The 18,205-nt window shown below is 33.7% G+C and overlaps 1 protein-coding gene across 4 annotated transcripts in view; it reads right to left on the reverse strand.

Moving 5' to 3' along the window:
• The window catches only part of LOC105339415 (secretin receptor), a 55,255-nt gene that overhangs the window by 14,817 nt on the left and 22,233 nt on the right, over positions 1-18,205 (reverse strand). For 3 of the 4 annotated variants that reach the window (XM_066073453.1, XM_020071851.3, XM_020071850.3), the window contains exons 2-3: positions 10,515-10,614; positions 4,662-4,772 (exon numbers count right to left, since the gene is read on the reverse strand). In XM_066073453.1, coding sequence (XP_065929525.1) covers positions 4,662-4,772; positions 10,515-10,614 — 211 coding nt within the window. Of the gene's footprint in view, positions 1-4,661; positions 4,773-10,514; positions 10,615-16,811; positions 17,289-18,205 lie in introns of those variants that run through there. The other variant, XM_034453201.2, reaches the window with a different exon arrangement.

Raw genomic sequence — 18,205 nt, forward strand, 5'->3', positions numbered from 1 at the left:
CGATGGAAAGTTTACATTATAAGCTATCTGACAACGAGGGCGAAAGGGGCGAAAATAAAACGGAGGCGAATATTTTCCTGTATACAGTATCAATTTAGCTGAGGAGAATGCATTGGGTTCTTTTTTTAAATATATCTCTAAAAATATTAATATAATGAATTTAATAATTATTAATATTGATAAATAATTATGATTTTTTAATTGAAAAAAAAATTGATATTGAATATGATAATTGTAAAAATGTAGAATCTGATGCAAAGAAAGTTGTCATATATTTACATAAAAAATTTACATTATTTAATACTTCATATAATATGTACGGTCGTGAATGAATATTTCCCATACTCACGCATACAAATTGTTGTAATTATTTGTTATATTCTCTATGTTGTAAATCACAACTAAAGAGACAGCCTAAACTGTAAACTGCTTCTAACTTAGTCCAACTGTACACAGACATTTTGCCATTATCATATTTTAATCAAATTACTTGTTTATTGTAGTTTGAATGCTTTTTAGAGAATTTATAACAAAAGGTTATATTTTTTTTATATTAAATCTGTAAATGCGTCTTTTATAAGTGGTATTTTTCAAATTGACCCGGAAGCATTTTATAACTCTATGGCCGTACTCTTATAATAAAATTAAAAGACCAATCCTTACGCGTGGGCTTTATATTAAGTTCCACAGATTGAGAGATCCGTTAATTCTGATGAATTTCCATGGTTTCTCTCAAAATATCACACCTTATCATATCACTAGCGATGTTACAGTACAGCTCACGAGTATCCCGACAAAAACACCGACCACCGTGTTTGAAAGTCCACGCTGAGCGTGGAAGTGTCGGTACCTTTGATCTATTGTTCTCTGTTACGGCCACGGAACGAGAAAAAACACGGTGCGACACGGTGCAACGCGATGCAACACGGACAATAACACGGTGTAACACGCGGTATTTACCTGTGAAAAAAGTAGGATTTAGGAATAAAACTTATAAAGAATAAAATATTTATTGATGTACATGTACGTAAGAGAATCAAAGAAAAAAACATAGAAATAAATTAAATTTTTATGCACGCAATTTTCAGACGTATGCGATTGACACGGTTGATTTTTGTTAATATTAAAGATCGATATCGCCCACATAAAGGTTTGATCAATTGAAACACTTACACTTTCTTTTCCGTTTTAAAATTCAAATAAACGGTTCCATAAGTTTTTGTTTCAGTCCGTTTTTAAACGTAGTAGTAATCGTAGTTACTGTAGTTTGGCAGTTTCAATAGTGCATAGAACCATAACTGTGATCTTTTCTCACTTATACTCTATTCAACGATAACAAATCTAACGGGTTGTTGAAAACAAATGTACTTTCTCTAAATAAAATAATTATACAGCTTTATATCTAATATATTTTCAAATTTTCTTTCTTTTATACATATGTGTGATGTACTTGTCCATGTAGTACCGCACGGTACATATTCATGGCGCTAAGAATCCGTGGATCGGTACTCGATAATTTTTTATTTCATCTTTATAGCAACTTGAGTTTAGAAATTATTTGTGTTCCAAGAAACTACTCAGTATTGCAATAGTTACTGTTTGATTGTTTAATGATCGTCATATGAGAGAGAGAGAGAGAGGAGAGAGAGAGAGAGAGAGAGAGAGAGAGAGAGAGAATACCAGTATGTGTTTAATTTAAGTACATTTTACTTGTAATTTAGTGTAATAAGTTAGATTTATAGTTTCCTTTATACTGAACCCTTTTCCCTAAAATTGCGATAGAAAATATGCAGTCAGGGTCCACGTGCTATCCCTGTCAATCAAATCAGCCCGCGAGATAGACCACGTGCCTCTTCCATGATATGGAAAAAAATGTCGTTCTATTGTTTTTTTTTTTAAGTCCGCAAAATAGAAAAATGTTTAACAATGAAGTATTCAGTGTTTGAGATGTTTAGTTTCTTCATTCTTATACTGCATGCATGAGAGTTGCAATATAATTACGTTGTAAAATCTCTCTCTCTCTCTCTCTCTCTCTCTCTCTCTCTCTCTCTCTCTCTGTGTACTTTTGTGCAATCATTTTAGAATTATAAGAGTTCTATTTGTATGAATTTAATTAATTTATTTTAGATCCATGGTTTTAATAACGATTTCAACACAATGACTAAAAGTTTGTAAAGTTCACGATGTAATAAGATTTTTCGTTAAAATTTCGACGCTATTTCACATCAATAAAGTTGTGTTTATTCTAAATGCTTGCAAAAAGTTACCGGTATTATTTCATTCATCTTTTTAATCAATCAGGTTTTTTGGTACATACATGTATGTGTACCCGGTAAATAATTTCTTATCGCAAGTTAATACTTTGTGAAATTCCCGCATTTATAGAGTTGCTAAATTGTTCCCCGGATCCACGCGCCGATAGTCTTACGTGTAGCTGTTTGTGTACATATCTACAGACAATTTTTTTGTTTGTTAGAGATTAGGAAAAATCATTGAACTAACAAAGTAGAAGTAAGATATATTCAGACCATACACGCGACGGGTTGTGATGAGTTACCAAACAGGTGTTCGCGGAAAGGTGTGAATAACGGCATCTCAAGTACACCTGTTCAGACGCCCAAATATACACACAGTTAGTAGTAAATTCCAATGACACCTAACAAGACAGACAATAGCACCTGTTGTGTATAGAACCCAAGATGAAAGACAATGCTGTGTATCTGATCAGCTTCCGTACATCGCACGAGAGATTTTTTCATGTGAAATCACGAGGCCATTACGAGCTATACGGAAATAAAGTTGAAAATTATTTTATGAAATGCGGGTATATTTTTAATACATGTACAATGCTTGAATATTATTTAACAAGAGTTTTTAGATCTAAAATTGTATTTATCTATAATCTATAATATAAAAGTGATTTTTTGTTTATGTATTGCTACATAAATAGCAAATAAATATTATTCGAGTCACCGGTAATATGGGGTTGTTATTTACTACAGCACATCAACAGCACATGTTTTTAGAAAAACAAGATCTGAAATGTTTTCATTCCTCAATTTTAATTGGTTTAAAGTAAGGCTGTAAATTAATTAATAAATCAGAAAGTGTTTACAGATAACAGAAATAAGACGTTTAAGCTCCCGACATTTTAATAGGATCGTCAGTTACAACATCACGTGTGTTAAGAAAAAAAAACCAAGATGAATTAAATTGATTTGAATTTTGATTATATATTAATTGATTATTAAATATTTTTGGTGAATTTATTTCAATTTATTTAAGAACAAATGAATTAAAAGGTACCCATTTACGTCGATCGAGTTTTCAGATCACAAAAAATTAACTTCACGTTAACAGCCTTGGGTCCGTGCAACTTAAGTCGACATCGTTTTTTTTTTAATATGAAAAGGATATATATGTTTCAACCCTTGTTTAGCCATAATTTCTTTATTTCTAAACATACGCTTTTTCTATCAACGTCTCAGGTAACGATATCCACGGAGTAACACAGTGGCCACGGAGTTACGCGGGCGGCCACGGTGCGACACGGTGCATTTTCTTGAATTTTCCAATACACATACACGGTGTCACACCGTGTGCACGGTGCGACACAGACCGTTTTCCACCGTGTTTTTTACACGGTGGGTGTCGGGATACTCGTGAGCTGTACTGTAAGTGCAATTTGACGCCGCGTTCAAAACACAGCACCAGACCCAGCAACTCGAGTATCGCAGAGAGCAAAGGTTAATAGCTGCCTTGACTTTGATAGCTGCATCTATCTAAGCTAAACAATATTAGATGTTTCCGCATATAAAGTTACGAATGAATAATTTGCTGTGGAAGCTGATAGTGTGTTGCAATAATTATTCTTATTAAGGAATATTTATACATGTAATAGAATTGTCATGCGTAATTATAAATTAATGTTTTTAATACATGTATTACACATATGGTTTTATTATACTTTCATGTTAAATACTGAAATCTGATTGGTTTAAACGCAGTTGATAATCCGTTCTATTACCCTCAGCATTAGCAACACACTTAGCAACGGGTAACACAACGAATTGTTGCATGCGCGTAAATTATGCGCGTACTGTTCGCGGAAGAATTCACGTAAAGCAGTTAGATATTCTCTGACATTAAGACATTCAGTATAATAAAATAAATAGTGCCTGTTTGGGAGGATAACAGTTGAAACTGACACCCCTCCCAAACAGGCACTATTTATATAGAACTATCAATGAAGATATGCTAGGAGTGAGCAATAAATATATTAACGTCAGCAGGAATGATTTGCAACACCAAACAACGGAAAAACACTGCATCAATTAAATTTTAAATGTATGAATTTATAACAATCAATCAGTCGTTAAGCATTACATCATTCAATCAATCAATCAATCAATCGATCGATCGATCGATCGATCGATCAATCAATCAATCAATCAATCAATCAATCAATCAATCAATCAATCAATCAATCAATCAATCAATCAGTTTAGTGCAGAGGAACTACACGTACTCACTACAAACACAAATTTTGGACTTTATACCCTTTCCCGTAGAGCTCGGCTCAGAAAAACTCCTCGAAGTTCATTTGAGGTGATTTTCCGAGCTCTGTCGGGAAGTCCCGAGAAGTTCCGAATGGTACTCACTATTGACGTAGAACCCGTTGATGTAGTCCGCACATTGCAGGTGTACCGTGGTGTTAGGCTCCGTGTCGGGCCAACAGGAGATTTCATCCCACGTACTGTTACAATATAAATCTACAAACAAAATAATATAAAATGTATGTCCTACATCCCACCTACCGTTACAATATAAATTTTCTAACAAAATATCATATAATGTATTTCATACATCACATGTACTGTTGCAATTTAAATCTACAAACAAATCACTATATATTGTATGTACTGTTGCAATAGAAATATACAAACAAAATATCATATAATGTATTTCAAACATCACATGTACTGTTGCATTATAAATCTAACAAGAGGCCCATGGGCAACATCGCTCACCTGAGGAACAATAGGTATGATAAAATCAGCTTAATGGTGTCATAATACAAACTATCTGGACAATGTACAATAATACATGTTGATCCTGTATAAATAAAATCCATTTTTCCCCTGGATATTCTTATGTTTATAATCATCTTTTCTAACAGGATGATTTTATAGTCATATCATATGTTGAGTATTGCAGTTCTCAAAAAGATCCTTAACAATTGTTTATATATGGGATATAAACGTACATTAACTCTGAACCTTCTTGTGAGGCCAAAGAATTGTCCTGGGGCCAAAGTTTTAACAATTATAAAGAATCATCTGGCTGATTAGTTTCTGATAAGAAGATTTTTTCAGATTTACTCTATATATTCCTATGTAAAACTTTGACCTTCCATTGTGGCCCACCCTACCCTCGGGGGTAATGATTTTCACAACTATGAATCTACACTACCTGATAATGCTTCCACACAAGTGTCAGCTTTACTGGCAGATTAGTTTCTGAGACGAAGATTTTTAAAGATTTACTATATATCTTCCTATGTAAAACTTCGACCCCCATTGTGGCCCCACCCTACCCCCGGGGATCATGATTTTCACAAGTATGAATTTACACTACCTGAGGATGCTTCCACACAAGTTTCAGCTTTCCTGGCTGATTAGTTTCTGAGAAGAAGATTTTTAAAGATTTACTCTATATATTCCTATGTAAAATTTCGCCCCCATATTGTGGCCCCACCCTACCCCCGGGGATCATGATTTTCACAACTTTGAATCTACACTACCTGAGGATGCTTCCACACAAGTTTCAGCTTTTCTGGCTGATTAGTTTCTGAGAAGAAGATTTTTAAAGATTTACTCTGTATATTCCTATGTAAAATTTCGCCCCCATATTGTGGCCCCACCCTACCCCCGGGGATCATGATTTTCACAACTTTGAATCTACACTACCTGAGGATGCTTCCACACAAGTTTCAGCTTTTCTGGCTGATTAGTTTCCGAGAAGAAGATTTTTAAAGATTTACTCTATATATTCCTATGTAAAACTTCGACCACCCATTAAGGCCCCATCCACCCTCGGGGGTCATGATTTTCACAACTTTGAATCTACACTACCTGAGGATGCTTCCACACAAGTTTCAGCTTTCCTGGTCTTATGGTTCATGAGAAGAAGATTTTTAAAGATTTACTCTGTATATTCCTATGTAAAACTTCGACCCCCCCCATTGTGGCCCCACCCTACCCCCGGGGGTCATGATTTTCACAAATTAGAATCTACACTACCTGAGAATGCTTCCACACAAGTTTCAGCTTTCCTGGTCTTATGGTTCATGAGAAGAAGATTTTTAAAGATTTACTCTATATATTCCTATGTAAAACTTCGACCCCCCATTGTGGCCCCACCCTACCCTCGGGGGTCATGATTTTCACAACTATGAATCTACACTACCTGAGGATGCTTCCACACAAGTTTCAGCTTTCCTGGTCTTATGGTTCATGAGAAGAAGATTTTCAAAGATTTACTCTGTATATTCCTATGTAAAACTTCGACCCCCCATTTTGGCCCCACCCTACCCCCGGGGGTCATGATTTTCACAAATTAGAATCTACACTACCTGATGATGCTTCCACACAAGTTTCAGCTTTCCTGGTTATTTGGTTCATGAGAAGAAGATTTTTGAAAATTTCTCGAAAATTTTCATAAATTCCTAATTATCTCCCTTTGCAAAAGGGCGTGATCCTTAATTTTCACAAATTTTAATCCCCTTAGGCTAAGGATGCTTTGTGCCAAGTTTGGTTGAAATTGGCCCAGTGGTTCTTGAGAAGATGTTGAAAATGTGAAAAGTTTACAGACAGACGGACAGACGGACAGACAGACAGACAGACGGACGACAGACAAAATGTGATCAGAATAGCTCACTTGAGCTTTCAGCTCAGGTGAGCTAAAAACTAAACTCCATATAATGTATATCATACATCGCATGTACTGTTACAATATACACATGTAAATCTACAAACAAAATAATCTGTAATGTATGCCATAAAACACATGACATTGTACTATTACCATATAAATCTACAAACAAAATACCATACAATGTATGCACACATCATATGATATATTTCATACATGACATGTACTGTTGCAATAAAATTTGTCAAACAAAACGCAGTGATTAAATGTTACGTACATGTAAATAATGTTCAATTTAAAGTCTGTTCATTCTTTTGCCAAATATCTTGCATGACATCATAATAAATTTTTCTCACATTCCTTTAGAAATTCTATTACAGATTATATTGTGCATTAATATTTTATTGACAAAGTAATTCTTAGACAAAATTTGACATCGTTTGGGGACCTGTAACGTCATTTTCATACGAGTCTAGGGGAACAGCGCTTAAACTCCTACTTGACTCCTTAAATTTGGTCGGCAGACGGTCAAAATCAAAATGATTTCTACCTGGGGATGTTTCCCATTAAAATTTTCCATATTAAATGTTTGCAAGAAAAATGTAAAGAGTAAGGCCTCATAATAAAATTAAGAAAAGTTGTGCACCCCACGTCCTAGAAACAAGTGAAAAAGTGGGGGAGTTCGATACCACCCCCTCCTGCAACCACCATTTACGCTACATAAATAACATGAATCAGTATGAAATTAATTTGAAAGTTATCGTTTTTACCACCCCCCTTTCAAGGAGATTTACAAAGTAATAATTATATTCTGATGAATGGTTGTCAAAGCCTGACGCGGATCGTGGTTTTATGTGTATGTCATGATCAAGGTAATCTTGTCTGAATTAAATTATACACTGATTATTTCATATTTTATTACCGCTGGCATTTACAACAATGATATACCCTTTTTGAAAGTAAATCACATTAACAAAAGTCACTTCGTTTCTATCGCTTGTAACAAAATCTTTGAAAAGTAAAATTTAATGTAGTAAACACTATTTATTTTCCAAATATCTTGAACATTTGTAAAATGTATAATGTTTTCATTTCTGCATATTTCAAATCATAGCATTTCTTTAGCCTGTGTGAGTAGTGTTTTTCTATAATTGAAGAAGAATGACACTAAGGTTTTTAACGGACATACGCTAATTAGTCTCTGACAAGTTCCACGCTGTGTTTATCCCTACCGGAAATTGATTAAGAGCTTTTGTAACAAAACAAGATGATGGAGTTGTCAGCAAAACCTTAAAGCATATTAATGTCATGATCCATAACTACAGGCCTCTGTTATTGCTCTTGTTTCCACGGCCAAGGTTAATACGTAAAATTAGCAAGAGTCCGCCATTATCTTGTTATAATGTGTAACATGACCTTTTTTCCCTTAACTATTAGCATTAATTAAAGATCATATAAACGTGTATTGGAGACGCAGCATCTAGGAGGTTGGGAACGAGTACACGGTATTAGATAGCGGGGAAAAGGGCCCAGAGTCCACGTAGCTCACCTGAGTAACAATGGCCATAACTGATCAAAAAACCTTTAGATAGCCTTTAGAGTATTAAACACAGATATCTAGATAACTTAAAAGAGTATGTATCTTGTTTACAAAGATTGCCAAAATTTTCTCCACATACTCTTAATTTAAATAATGAGCTTCTTTTTATGTTTCAGCTTTAAAATTTATAAAATAAGATTTATAAAAAAAAGTTATATATCTATTCCTTATCAAAAATCCCACCATCCACCCTCTAGTGAAGGCCTACCGGATTCCCGTGGATCAGGAGTTAAACGAACTTGCATCTCCATTACTTGAGGATACTTCCACACAAGTTTCAGCTTGTCAGTTAGTTTTTTAAGATCTTTTATGAAGGATAATTTTTCATATGCATGCATTCTTAATGTATGTTAAAGAATTAACCCCCATTGTGGCCCCATCTAATACTTGGATATCATGGTGTGAACAAACAATATCCACTACTTGAAGATGGTTCACGCAAGTTTCACTTTTCTGACCAAGTAGTTTTCAAGTAGAAAATTTGAAAACGTTTTTACTATGTAAAAATTGATCCACCTATTGTTGCCTCAACCTACATTCGGGGATTATGAGATGAACAAACTTGAATCTGTGTACAGAACCCGAGGATGACTCCAGACATGTTAAGCTTTTCTGGCTAAATGATTTTTGAGAAAAAGATCTTTAAAATATACCAACAAATGATGAATAATTATGAAATATCTCCCCTTTAAAGAGGGTGTGGCATTTGTTTAATAAAAATTGAATCATCCTCGCCCAATAATGCTTTGTGCTGGGGTTGGTTGAAATTAGGCCAGTGGTTTTAGAGAAGATGAAAATGTAGAAAGTTTACGACAACAACGACGACGACAGACAAATTTTGATCAGAAAAGCCTTCGGCTCAGGTGAGTTAAAACATTTTCAACATCTAATTTGTAGAAAATTGATCAACAGAATTGAAAAAAAGGCCTAATAATAAACGAACGAAAAACAGCACTCATGATAGTATATAAGACTGTAGAGACATAGTTATACAACCAAGTACCTGTAACTATAACCTTCAAATGACATTGTCTCTACAAATCGTCTATTTATATAATAAATGTCTGTCCAAGAACAGCAAGATCAAGATAGAAATTATCTCAGAACTCATAAAATCCAAAAAAAAAAAGGACGTGTACATGTTTGACCATCATCGCTAGCCAAGGGTTTACGATCCGCTCCTCTCCTCTACCCTTGGCTAGCGAAGATGATGTTTGACTTTTCGGGATTTTTTTTTAAAATACCAAATTAGAATAATGAATTAGTGTATGGGTCAATCGGGCGACGGCCGGAAAGCAAATTATATTTTTATGTCCTGATCAAACCAACTTAAGAGAGATTGCGTCCTTGAAGTGTGAACTGATGAATAGTACTCTGGCTGGGGCCCTCGTGTGCTTTAATTATGTATTACATGATACTTGCAGCAGGTATTGTGTTCACAGAAAATTTTAAGGATTGTGCATAGATTGACGATTTTAGTAGAGTAATTTGATCTGTGCGTACATAAAATGAAGCCTTAATAGAATCTATTGAGAATTATTGTCACGAAGAATATTCTGTAGAATTGCATTGAGCTGACTCCCTTTCAAGAAGGAAGCAGTTTCTGTTTTATATTGCTTATCATAAAGTCCTGTGAGAAAGGACGAAGCAATATCTTGCCCTGTCAATATAACCTACATAAATACATACAGAATTATTTCCGCCCCGTTTAATTTTCGCCCTTCTTCACTTGCAAACAGTTTCGCCCCGTCTTGAATTCGCTCAATCACAGTTGTGTTTTTAGAAAGATAATCTGAGATACTATAATTTGCTCAGTCTTTAATTTCTCCGTTGACAATCAGAGCGATAGGGGCGAAAATGTAACGGGGGCGAATATTTCGCTGTATACAGTAAACAATTGTTGAAAAACTTTAATTATGATTAGTAAGTGATGGGTTGAGGATGGTATTAAGTTTGATTATGACGTGCTGATTATCATTACCCCTGTTTAGATGAGGTCCGAACAGCATCTTTCGGAGACATCTGATTTGTTCCTTGTCTCGCATTCTTTCTTGATCCTCCAAGCTAATGACCACTTGCCCCTGTAGAAAAGAGATTGGACATTTCAGTTTCCGTAAAGTTTTCATACCTTTTTCACTAAGGATAACTTTAATCTCCTGGTTTGCGTTAAAGAAAATAAAACAAGAATATCCAAGACAGAATACCAGTATCATGATGCAACCCCCCCCCCCCCACACACACACACACATACACACATATATTGCTTATTTTAAATTGCGCCATCAATTTGCATTTGACAATAAATTTTCTTACATGTTAGGAGTGGTGTTCAAATATTACTACTTTATCTAAAAAGAAAACTTTTATCATTCAAATTGACAACTCTGGCCATTATAAGCTTACACCAAGGCAGACACAATGGACAAAAAGAGGATTTATGCGTAGCCGCACGCAAGTTTTCCAGGCATCAATGTTTTTAGAGATTGATATCTCGAGGACCTGTAATTCAATTCCATTTAAACAGGAATGGCTTTAATTATAACTTGTCATGTTCTTACACCTACACATGGAGAATTGAAATATATTGCTTTCATCAATGTTTGATTTTATGGCAAGATAAAGCATCATTTAGAGAGTTTTATATCTACATTGTATATGCGGTATGAGTGCCCTACTATCATGGCGATAGTTCAATTCCAGTTTAATTAAGTCGAAGCACTCGGCATGCACTTTTTAAACCCATTTACTCTGACGTATATATACATAAATCAAATGCGACAAGTGTCAAATTCGACTGTTTGCTAGGAAACTTGAAGCCAAATAATAATTCATATGAAGCAGAATGAAATAAACAAATAAAAAATTAATCTGGAGTAATTGAAATATTGACAGAGACGGACAGACAATGTATGCCTATAAGGCTCTTGCGACCCTTTTTTGGCTACAAAACTGAAAAAAAAAATCCACAGTAAAACTTTTTACTCTGTTAAATTAATGTTTCATACACCAAACCGGTTTTTATATTATAATTTTTCCAAAATGAATCAATAATAAATAGCCAACTCGTCAATATCTACATTAATTTTGTTTTATTGGTTTATCTGACCTGAGACAATTCCAGAACAAAATAATTTCTCTTACGTTAGTTTCTAGTTTAAAAGCAAAGACAACGCAAATTATACACGTAAATGATGAATTGCTTGGCGTGCATTAAAACAAGACGCGTGAGTGCTGGGGGGGGGGGGGGGGGGTGTTAATTGCGTGCTTTAGAAAGTTTCCGACTGTTATGCAAAGAAAGGTTTTAAGTAATATATTGCAATTATACTAGTACATACTACAAAAAGTGAAATTTCGCGAGCGGATCTGTGAATATTTTCTAATGCTGTGAATGCCATGTATGGGAATTGCTCAGTGGAATTTGATTTAGTATGTTAATGTCAATTTGATTTAGTGCATCAGTTTTCCTTCATAGGTTCTAACTGGTTTAAATATATTATAGAATTGCTTTTTAGCGATGCAATCAATTTATCGGAAGCGTTTTTCGCTGAATAGTCATGTAGAGTACAAGTTATAAAATTCATCGCAGATTAGTGCAACTTACAAGTCAATGTGAGGTAAAGATTCTACCCGTGGTGATTGATTGCAGAGAATTAAAAGCCAGACAACATCAAAATTAATCAATTAACGTTAAACATCTTTAATTGATATCAAAATGTAAATGTTGCCTTCACAAAGACAAGGCTACTCTTAAAAAGTTACTTTTGAATGGATGTAGCCTCTAAACAAGATACGTCCGACTGCTTAAAACCAAGACCTTGATTATGTTACAATAGTAACGATGGCACCGGCTGCTTTTGTGCATGAAGTAGAATTGAAGAGACCATTAGCGCCATGGCCCTCTATACTCAGTTATACAACTGCTTCTCTTAAAGAAGTCGTTACTGCATCTATATTATTTCATAGATCCATTTTTGTATAGAAATTTGTGTGCATCTCGGCAAATATTTACGTAACGTTTTCAAGATAATATTTTTTTTAAAAATCGAACAATGCAGTTTTTTTGCAAGATTACAAGAGGCAATTTTTATTGTAAGGATAATGATTTTTTATTCGATAACTTAACGAAAGCCACTCGGGAAGTTCTGCCATTAAAACGCCAATGAGAGCTATAAAAATATAAGCCCTGCTGAAACTAGATTTAAACAGAAACCAATTTTATATACATCTCAGCAATTCTAAATTTTTGCGTCGATATATCTTTGAATGAGAATTGACAAGACTGAATATAAACGAATCAATGAGAGAAGTTATTTACAGAATTAGGTCTCTGGGGATCTTGAAGATCAGAAGATGTTTCCTTCTCAATTTTATGATTCTGAAAAAAGTTTAACTTTAGATCTTATTCTTCGCAGAAAGCAAGATGGATTTGTTTTTATTCAAGCCATCAAACAATTTTTAGAATAACAATTAAGCATTTTATTTTAACTGACAACTTTTGTTAAGTATACTATTTTCAAAAGTGATTTTGTAATTTTTGAGATTTCGTTTTGCCATTTCTTCCAGTATAGCTGCGCTGCTATGATATTATCAAGAGTTCTCTGTGTTTGATAAAGCTATATAATATTCATGATATATAAAGAAGTGTCAAGTAATTTAGAGTTTTTATATCATTATATGGTGAGGGTCTTTTGCCTTCAAGTACAATGTATGTGTATCAAGTTTTCAATTTATTTTGTTGCTCCCGATTACTTGAAGTGTTATGTAATCATATTACATAACACTTGTTATGATAATTTAATCCTATTTCATTTTTTTTGGCCACTCGTTCATATGTTCATAGCGTGGAATTCATTCATTTTACAAAATTACATATCACTTTCAAGAATAACTTTTATGGCACGGATAAAGATAATCTCGATTTTTGACGGTTTTGGCGCAAAGGTATTAAATCATTTATCTACAGTGTATGATATGCTGTAAACAAACTATTATTCGCGTTTAAGAAATTTTCGCGATGTCCGTGAGAGCCAGCCTCGTCATCTCGAGTATTTCCCGCCACGAACCAGTCCTCAAATGCCTCTAATATTATAATTTTCAAGGTAATTTTGATCGCCACCAACCAGTTTATTTCCAGTATATCGCAAAATAAAGTTGTCGCAAATAAAAATTGGTTTACAGTATTAAGTAAGTACAATTATATATACATTTATTATATCTTGATCATAATTAAAAAAAAAAATAAAGATGTCCCATAGAAAAATATTCTTACCTGTCTTCTCTTAATACATGTACACCATGAACGATGAAATAGGTTGCTGGTACACATAATTGTAACAATTTTTTATAATTCACTAATCAAATGGAAGACGGTATAAAGAGTTGAAATAATTTACAGTCTCCGGGTTGTACACATCCTCTCTTTTGTGATTGGTAGAAAATACAAGATGTGAAAATGTACATTTATTTCATTGGTTAAAATACTGTTCGGTGCAAGGGAGATAATTTTCTGATGATATTTTTCACGTACGACTTAACAAATTTCGTAAATTTCAAATCTTAAAAAGTGAGAAAACGAAAAAGCAATACAAATTGCTTAAAATGAAAGTCAGCCTTTGATTTTCAGGTTTGAAAGCAATATTATACATGTATAATATCTATTGAAATTAGTTGTTTTTCTTTTATTATTCTTATTCAAATACAAAAATGTGTAAAAAAAAAATTGATGCGGTAAGGCTAATATCGGTAAAGTTGTTTGCACCTTAGACAGGTATAACCACATGTATTATTTGTTAAACAAAATGCTGGATGCAGCGGAATAACTTTGATTTTATCAAAATAATTCGAGTTTACGACCCTTCCTAAGATCTCTTTTACTCTACTATAGACGATATCAACTTACAAGCTCGTGTACGCATTTCTCAATTTTAGACATGCAGGCTTAAAAGACACATAATGACATAAAAATGTTTCACTATGTTCACACGCCAAGGTATGTTTAGGAAGGTGACATTTATATAACAAAAGAATTAATTTGTCTTTGATAACTAATTGTTTTTTATGGTTCGCTCTTAAGACGGTAAGTTTTTTTTAAAAAGCTAAACTTGTTAGTGTTCAAGGTACTCATTCGCTGTTGTATAAACTCACCAAAGATGTGAGTAAATACGAATTTAGGAACTTCAAGGTCACAATTGGTCTAAATGTAAGTGTGGATAAGGCCCCCATAAAACCTCTAATGATATCTTGGGAATTGAAAAAAACGACTTTTAATAACACAATTTGTTTCATTAAATAAATTAGGCAGTTAGAATCTTGTGTGTGCTTGCAAGATTGCATGGAAGGAAACATAATATGAAAGTACATGTATAATGTAGTGTAAAATAAAGTGGGCTTGGTGAACCTGGCCATTTTTAGACTGTATTGATCTCCTTTGAAAGAAGAGCTTTGTATAAAGATATAGGAAAATACTTAAATCATAATTATAAAATTTGTGGCTAAATTGACCAGGTTAATTTTTTTTACTATCTTACACGCTCTAAGGTGCATACTCTGAAAATTATTGTACACGTTAAAGATTTAATAATATTTTCCTTCTGTCATACTTAATATATCAACGGTTATGATGTTCTTCTTCCGGGTTTGATTTAACGTGTTGGGGCAATAGAGGGTACTAAGCCATAACTTAAACAAGAAATAACTCTTCCAGATGCTTTTAATAAACATCAATTTTTCATTTACGTGAAGTTTTGTTTTTGAAGTGGTGTTCTTGACCGACATCAAAATGAAGCCCTATTTCTACAGATAGGGCACGGTGGCGAAAAAGTGCATATAATTCTGATCGGAAAAGAGAGTGCTCGAAATGCGTTAATTTATCTTACAGACGTGATTCGAAAAGAAATTGCCATTTTGTTGGTTCATCATGAGGGTCATGAAAACGGTCACAATACTGTGTATTAAAAGTGGGCATCTCAGAGAATCGAAAAATTTTCAGAAACTACAAGCTTTAAGGAAGATTTCAGAACATTATAAGAGAACGACCTCCACCTCGACCACCCCCCCCCCCCCAACACACACCCAAAAGCAAATCACCTCCCCTCCCTTAAGTTCCAAGATTAGTATATTGTTACATTTACAGTGCACTTTCATACACAGGTCAAAACATAGCTAAATCTTGATGCTGATATGCGTTTTTCCCCACCGTTTATTGATCTTAGAGTCCTAGGTGCAAGCAAAGCATTTTTGTTTTGATAAATGTGTGTTCTTTGAAAAAATAGTATAATAACAGATCTTATCTATCAAGTCCATCCCATTTCAAAGTATTGATCAATTTATAGATGTATGTCAAGGTTTTAGCTCTAAAGTTTATCATTCTTCTTGAGAGAGAAAAATATTAGATGCATTCCTTCCTACAAAACGAAATTAAACTTTGATAAATGGATCTGTCGGAAGCATTTTACGTAGCTATTTAAAAATTTCATGGCCAAATTTTTCTTCTTCAAAAAATGTATATATTTTTACAACATAACTGTTTCATAATACTCAGTTGAAATTAACAATTACACTAAAGTACATACAACAAAAAATCACCGAAGTGTTGATAAACGCTTGATTGTCTTGCAATGATTACGATTAAGGAAATACTTTTATGCCTCTATCAAGTAAGTGGCATTTGTATTCATCTGTTACTTAGTAGTTGTTATGACATGTTTATGCAATTCCGAGCAAAATGAAACACTATTTATGCTGCATGTAAGTACCCTAGTCTAAAAATATCAATTTCTTTTTGGTGTATACTTATCCTAACATAATTCTACCAAATAAAATCTAATTAATGAGAAGAATTTAAAATCAAATTACAATTAAATTCTAGGTATTCAACCCTTTTGCAAAATTATAGATACTTCATATTATAGAGTATACAATTAATAACTGTTCGTTCGATCCTTTTTTGTGATATCATTTTTTGTTATAATTGTACTACTATTGCAATAACGCCAATATCCAAGAAATCGTAAAAACATTTGCCAATCATTTTTTTTTTAATTGATGCATTTGACATTCCCCGTTCAAAGAAAAAAATAATGGAATATTTGATCAAAAACCCCTTCTTCGCTACAGAAACCATTCTTTTTATCTGGGTAATACAAAACATGTCCTATCATAAAAAAAAACATTGCCGAAAATATTCAACCGTTGCTATATTTAATTGGCCTTCTTACAGATCTCGAATCGTTGATATCATGCAGATTTAAAAAATAATAGTCGCAAAGTTTTAACTTACCGACATTTTTCAGAGTCTATTTCTCAAGCCACTTTGTTCCGGACAAAAAATGTAGAATAAGAGGTTTTAATGGTGACAATCCTTATGGTCAGGCGGGACGAGAATATTCATACATGAATCTGACAGATTGTGTCTCAGTTAGGAGCAAAACCAATAAACCAATAAAAAAATGACTATCGAACCAAAATTATTTCGATCACAGATGTGCAAGAATAAAGTACCGCTTGCACATCGCAATAAAGCAAAGGGTGCAGTAAAGACACCAGCAGAATCCCATTGTTGAAAGAATAGATCTCCATTGGATCAAAGGACGAGCTATTTACTATCGTTGTAATGAAGGGGAATACTCGAGGTCACGTGCTCTTGACTTTCTTAGGGATGAACTGTATACAAACAAGTGCAGGGGATGCGTTCAAACACCACGGCTGGATGGAGGAGCCATTTAAGGTCTGTTAGCAGTCTTTGAGCGGTCTTTGAGCTTGATCGATCGTTACAGAGAAGAATCGGATTTAAGATAATTTTATCTCGTACGATAGTCTTCATTAGTACGCGACATGTGCTGCTTTCTCACAAAGATATTTACAGCGAAGTTGACCACACGCAAAAATGGCGGACACTGAGAAAAAAAAAGATTAAATACCATGACACTGCATTTATTTTCTATTTAGGATAAAACGTGACTTTTTATTTTGCCGACTTTAACTTTAAGAATATGCCATTGTCTAATAAATACTTTAAAGAAATGTAATATTTTACGCAATACATATTAAATGTATTACTTGATATATTGTCAAATTAGATATAATCATTATATGATAATTACAATATTTAATGTTTAACGAAAATACGAATCTTAGTTACAAAGTTTCTATAATTTGTTGCATCAAAAAGACATTGCGTATTACAAAGTTTCTATAATTTGTTGCATCAAAAAGACATTGCGTTTTCTGTATCTTCGACGCTTTCTAACATTGCTAACATTTCTTGCCATCATCATGAAAGACAGCATTCGTTCACAGGGAATTAAAGGGACTGGATGGTTATGGCAATTTTTTAACTGTATTAGGCTCCTTGAACAGAAGAACTCTATAAATAGACATGTATATAGGAAAATAAAAAAGGACAAAAGCTAAAATATTGGAAATTTTGCTTTACTAAATTATAAGACATTGTATCTAGAATTTCTAAGCAGATCTTAGTACTGAAAATAAATCCATCACTAAACCGGCCCTGTCATATGCATGCTAATGCTTCTTCATGAAAAATAAAGCATCCTTTAAATCCATTAGTTTTGATATCTGTTAAAGAAAGGAAACATACATGCAGTCTTATCAGAACGAGTTTCCGGTTTCTTGTCAGTTGCACAACCTATTTAGACATCTCTATATCAGAAA

Source organism: Magallana gigas, chromosome 10 (genome assembly GCF_963853765.1).
Source record: "Magallana gigas chromosome 10, xbMagGiga1.1, whole genome shotgun sequence".
NCBI classification, from domain to species: Eukaryota; Metazoa; Mollusca; class Bivalvia; order Ostreida; family Ostreidae; genus Magallana; species Magallana gigas.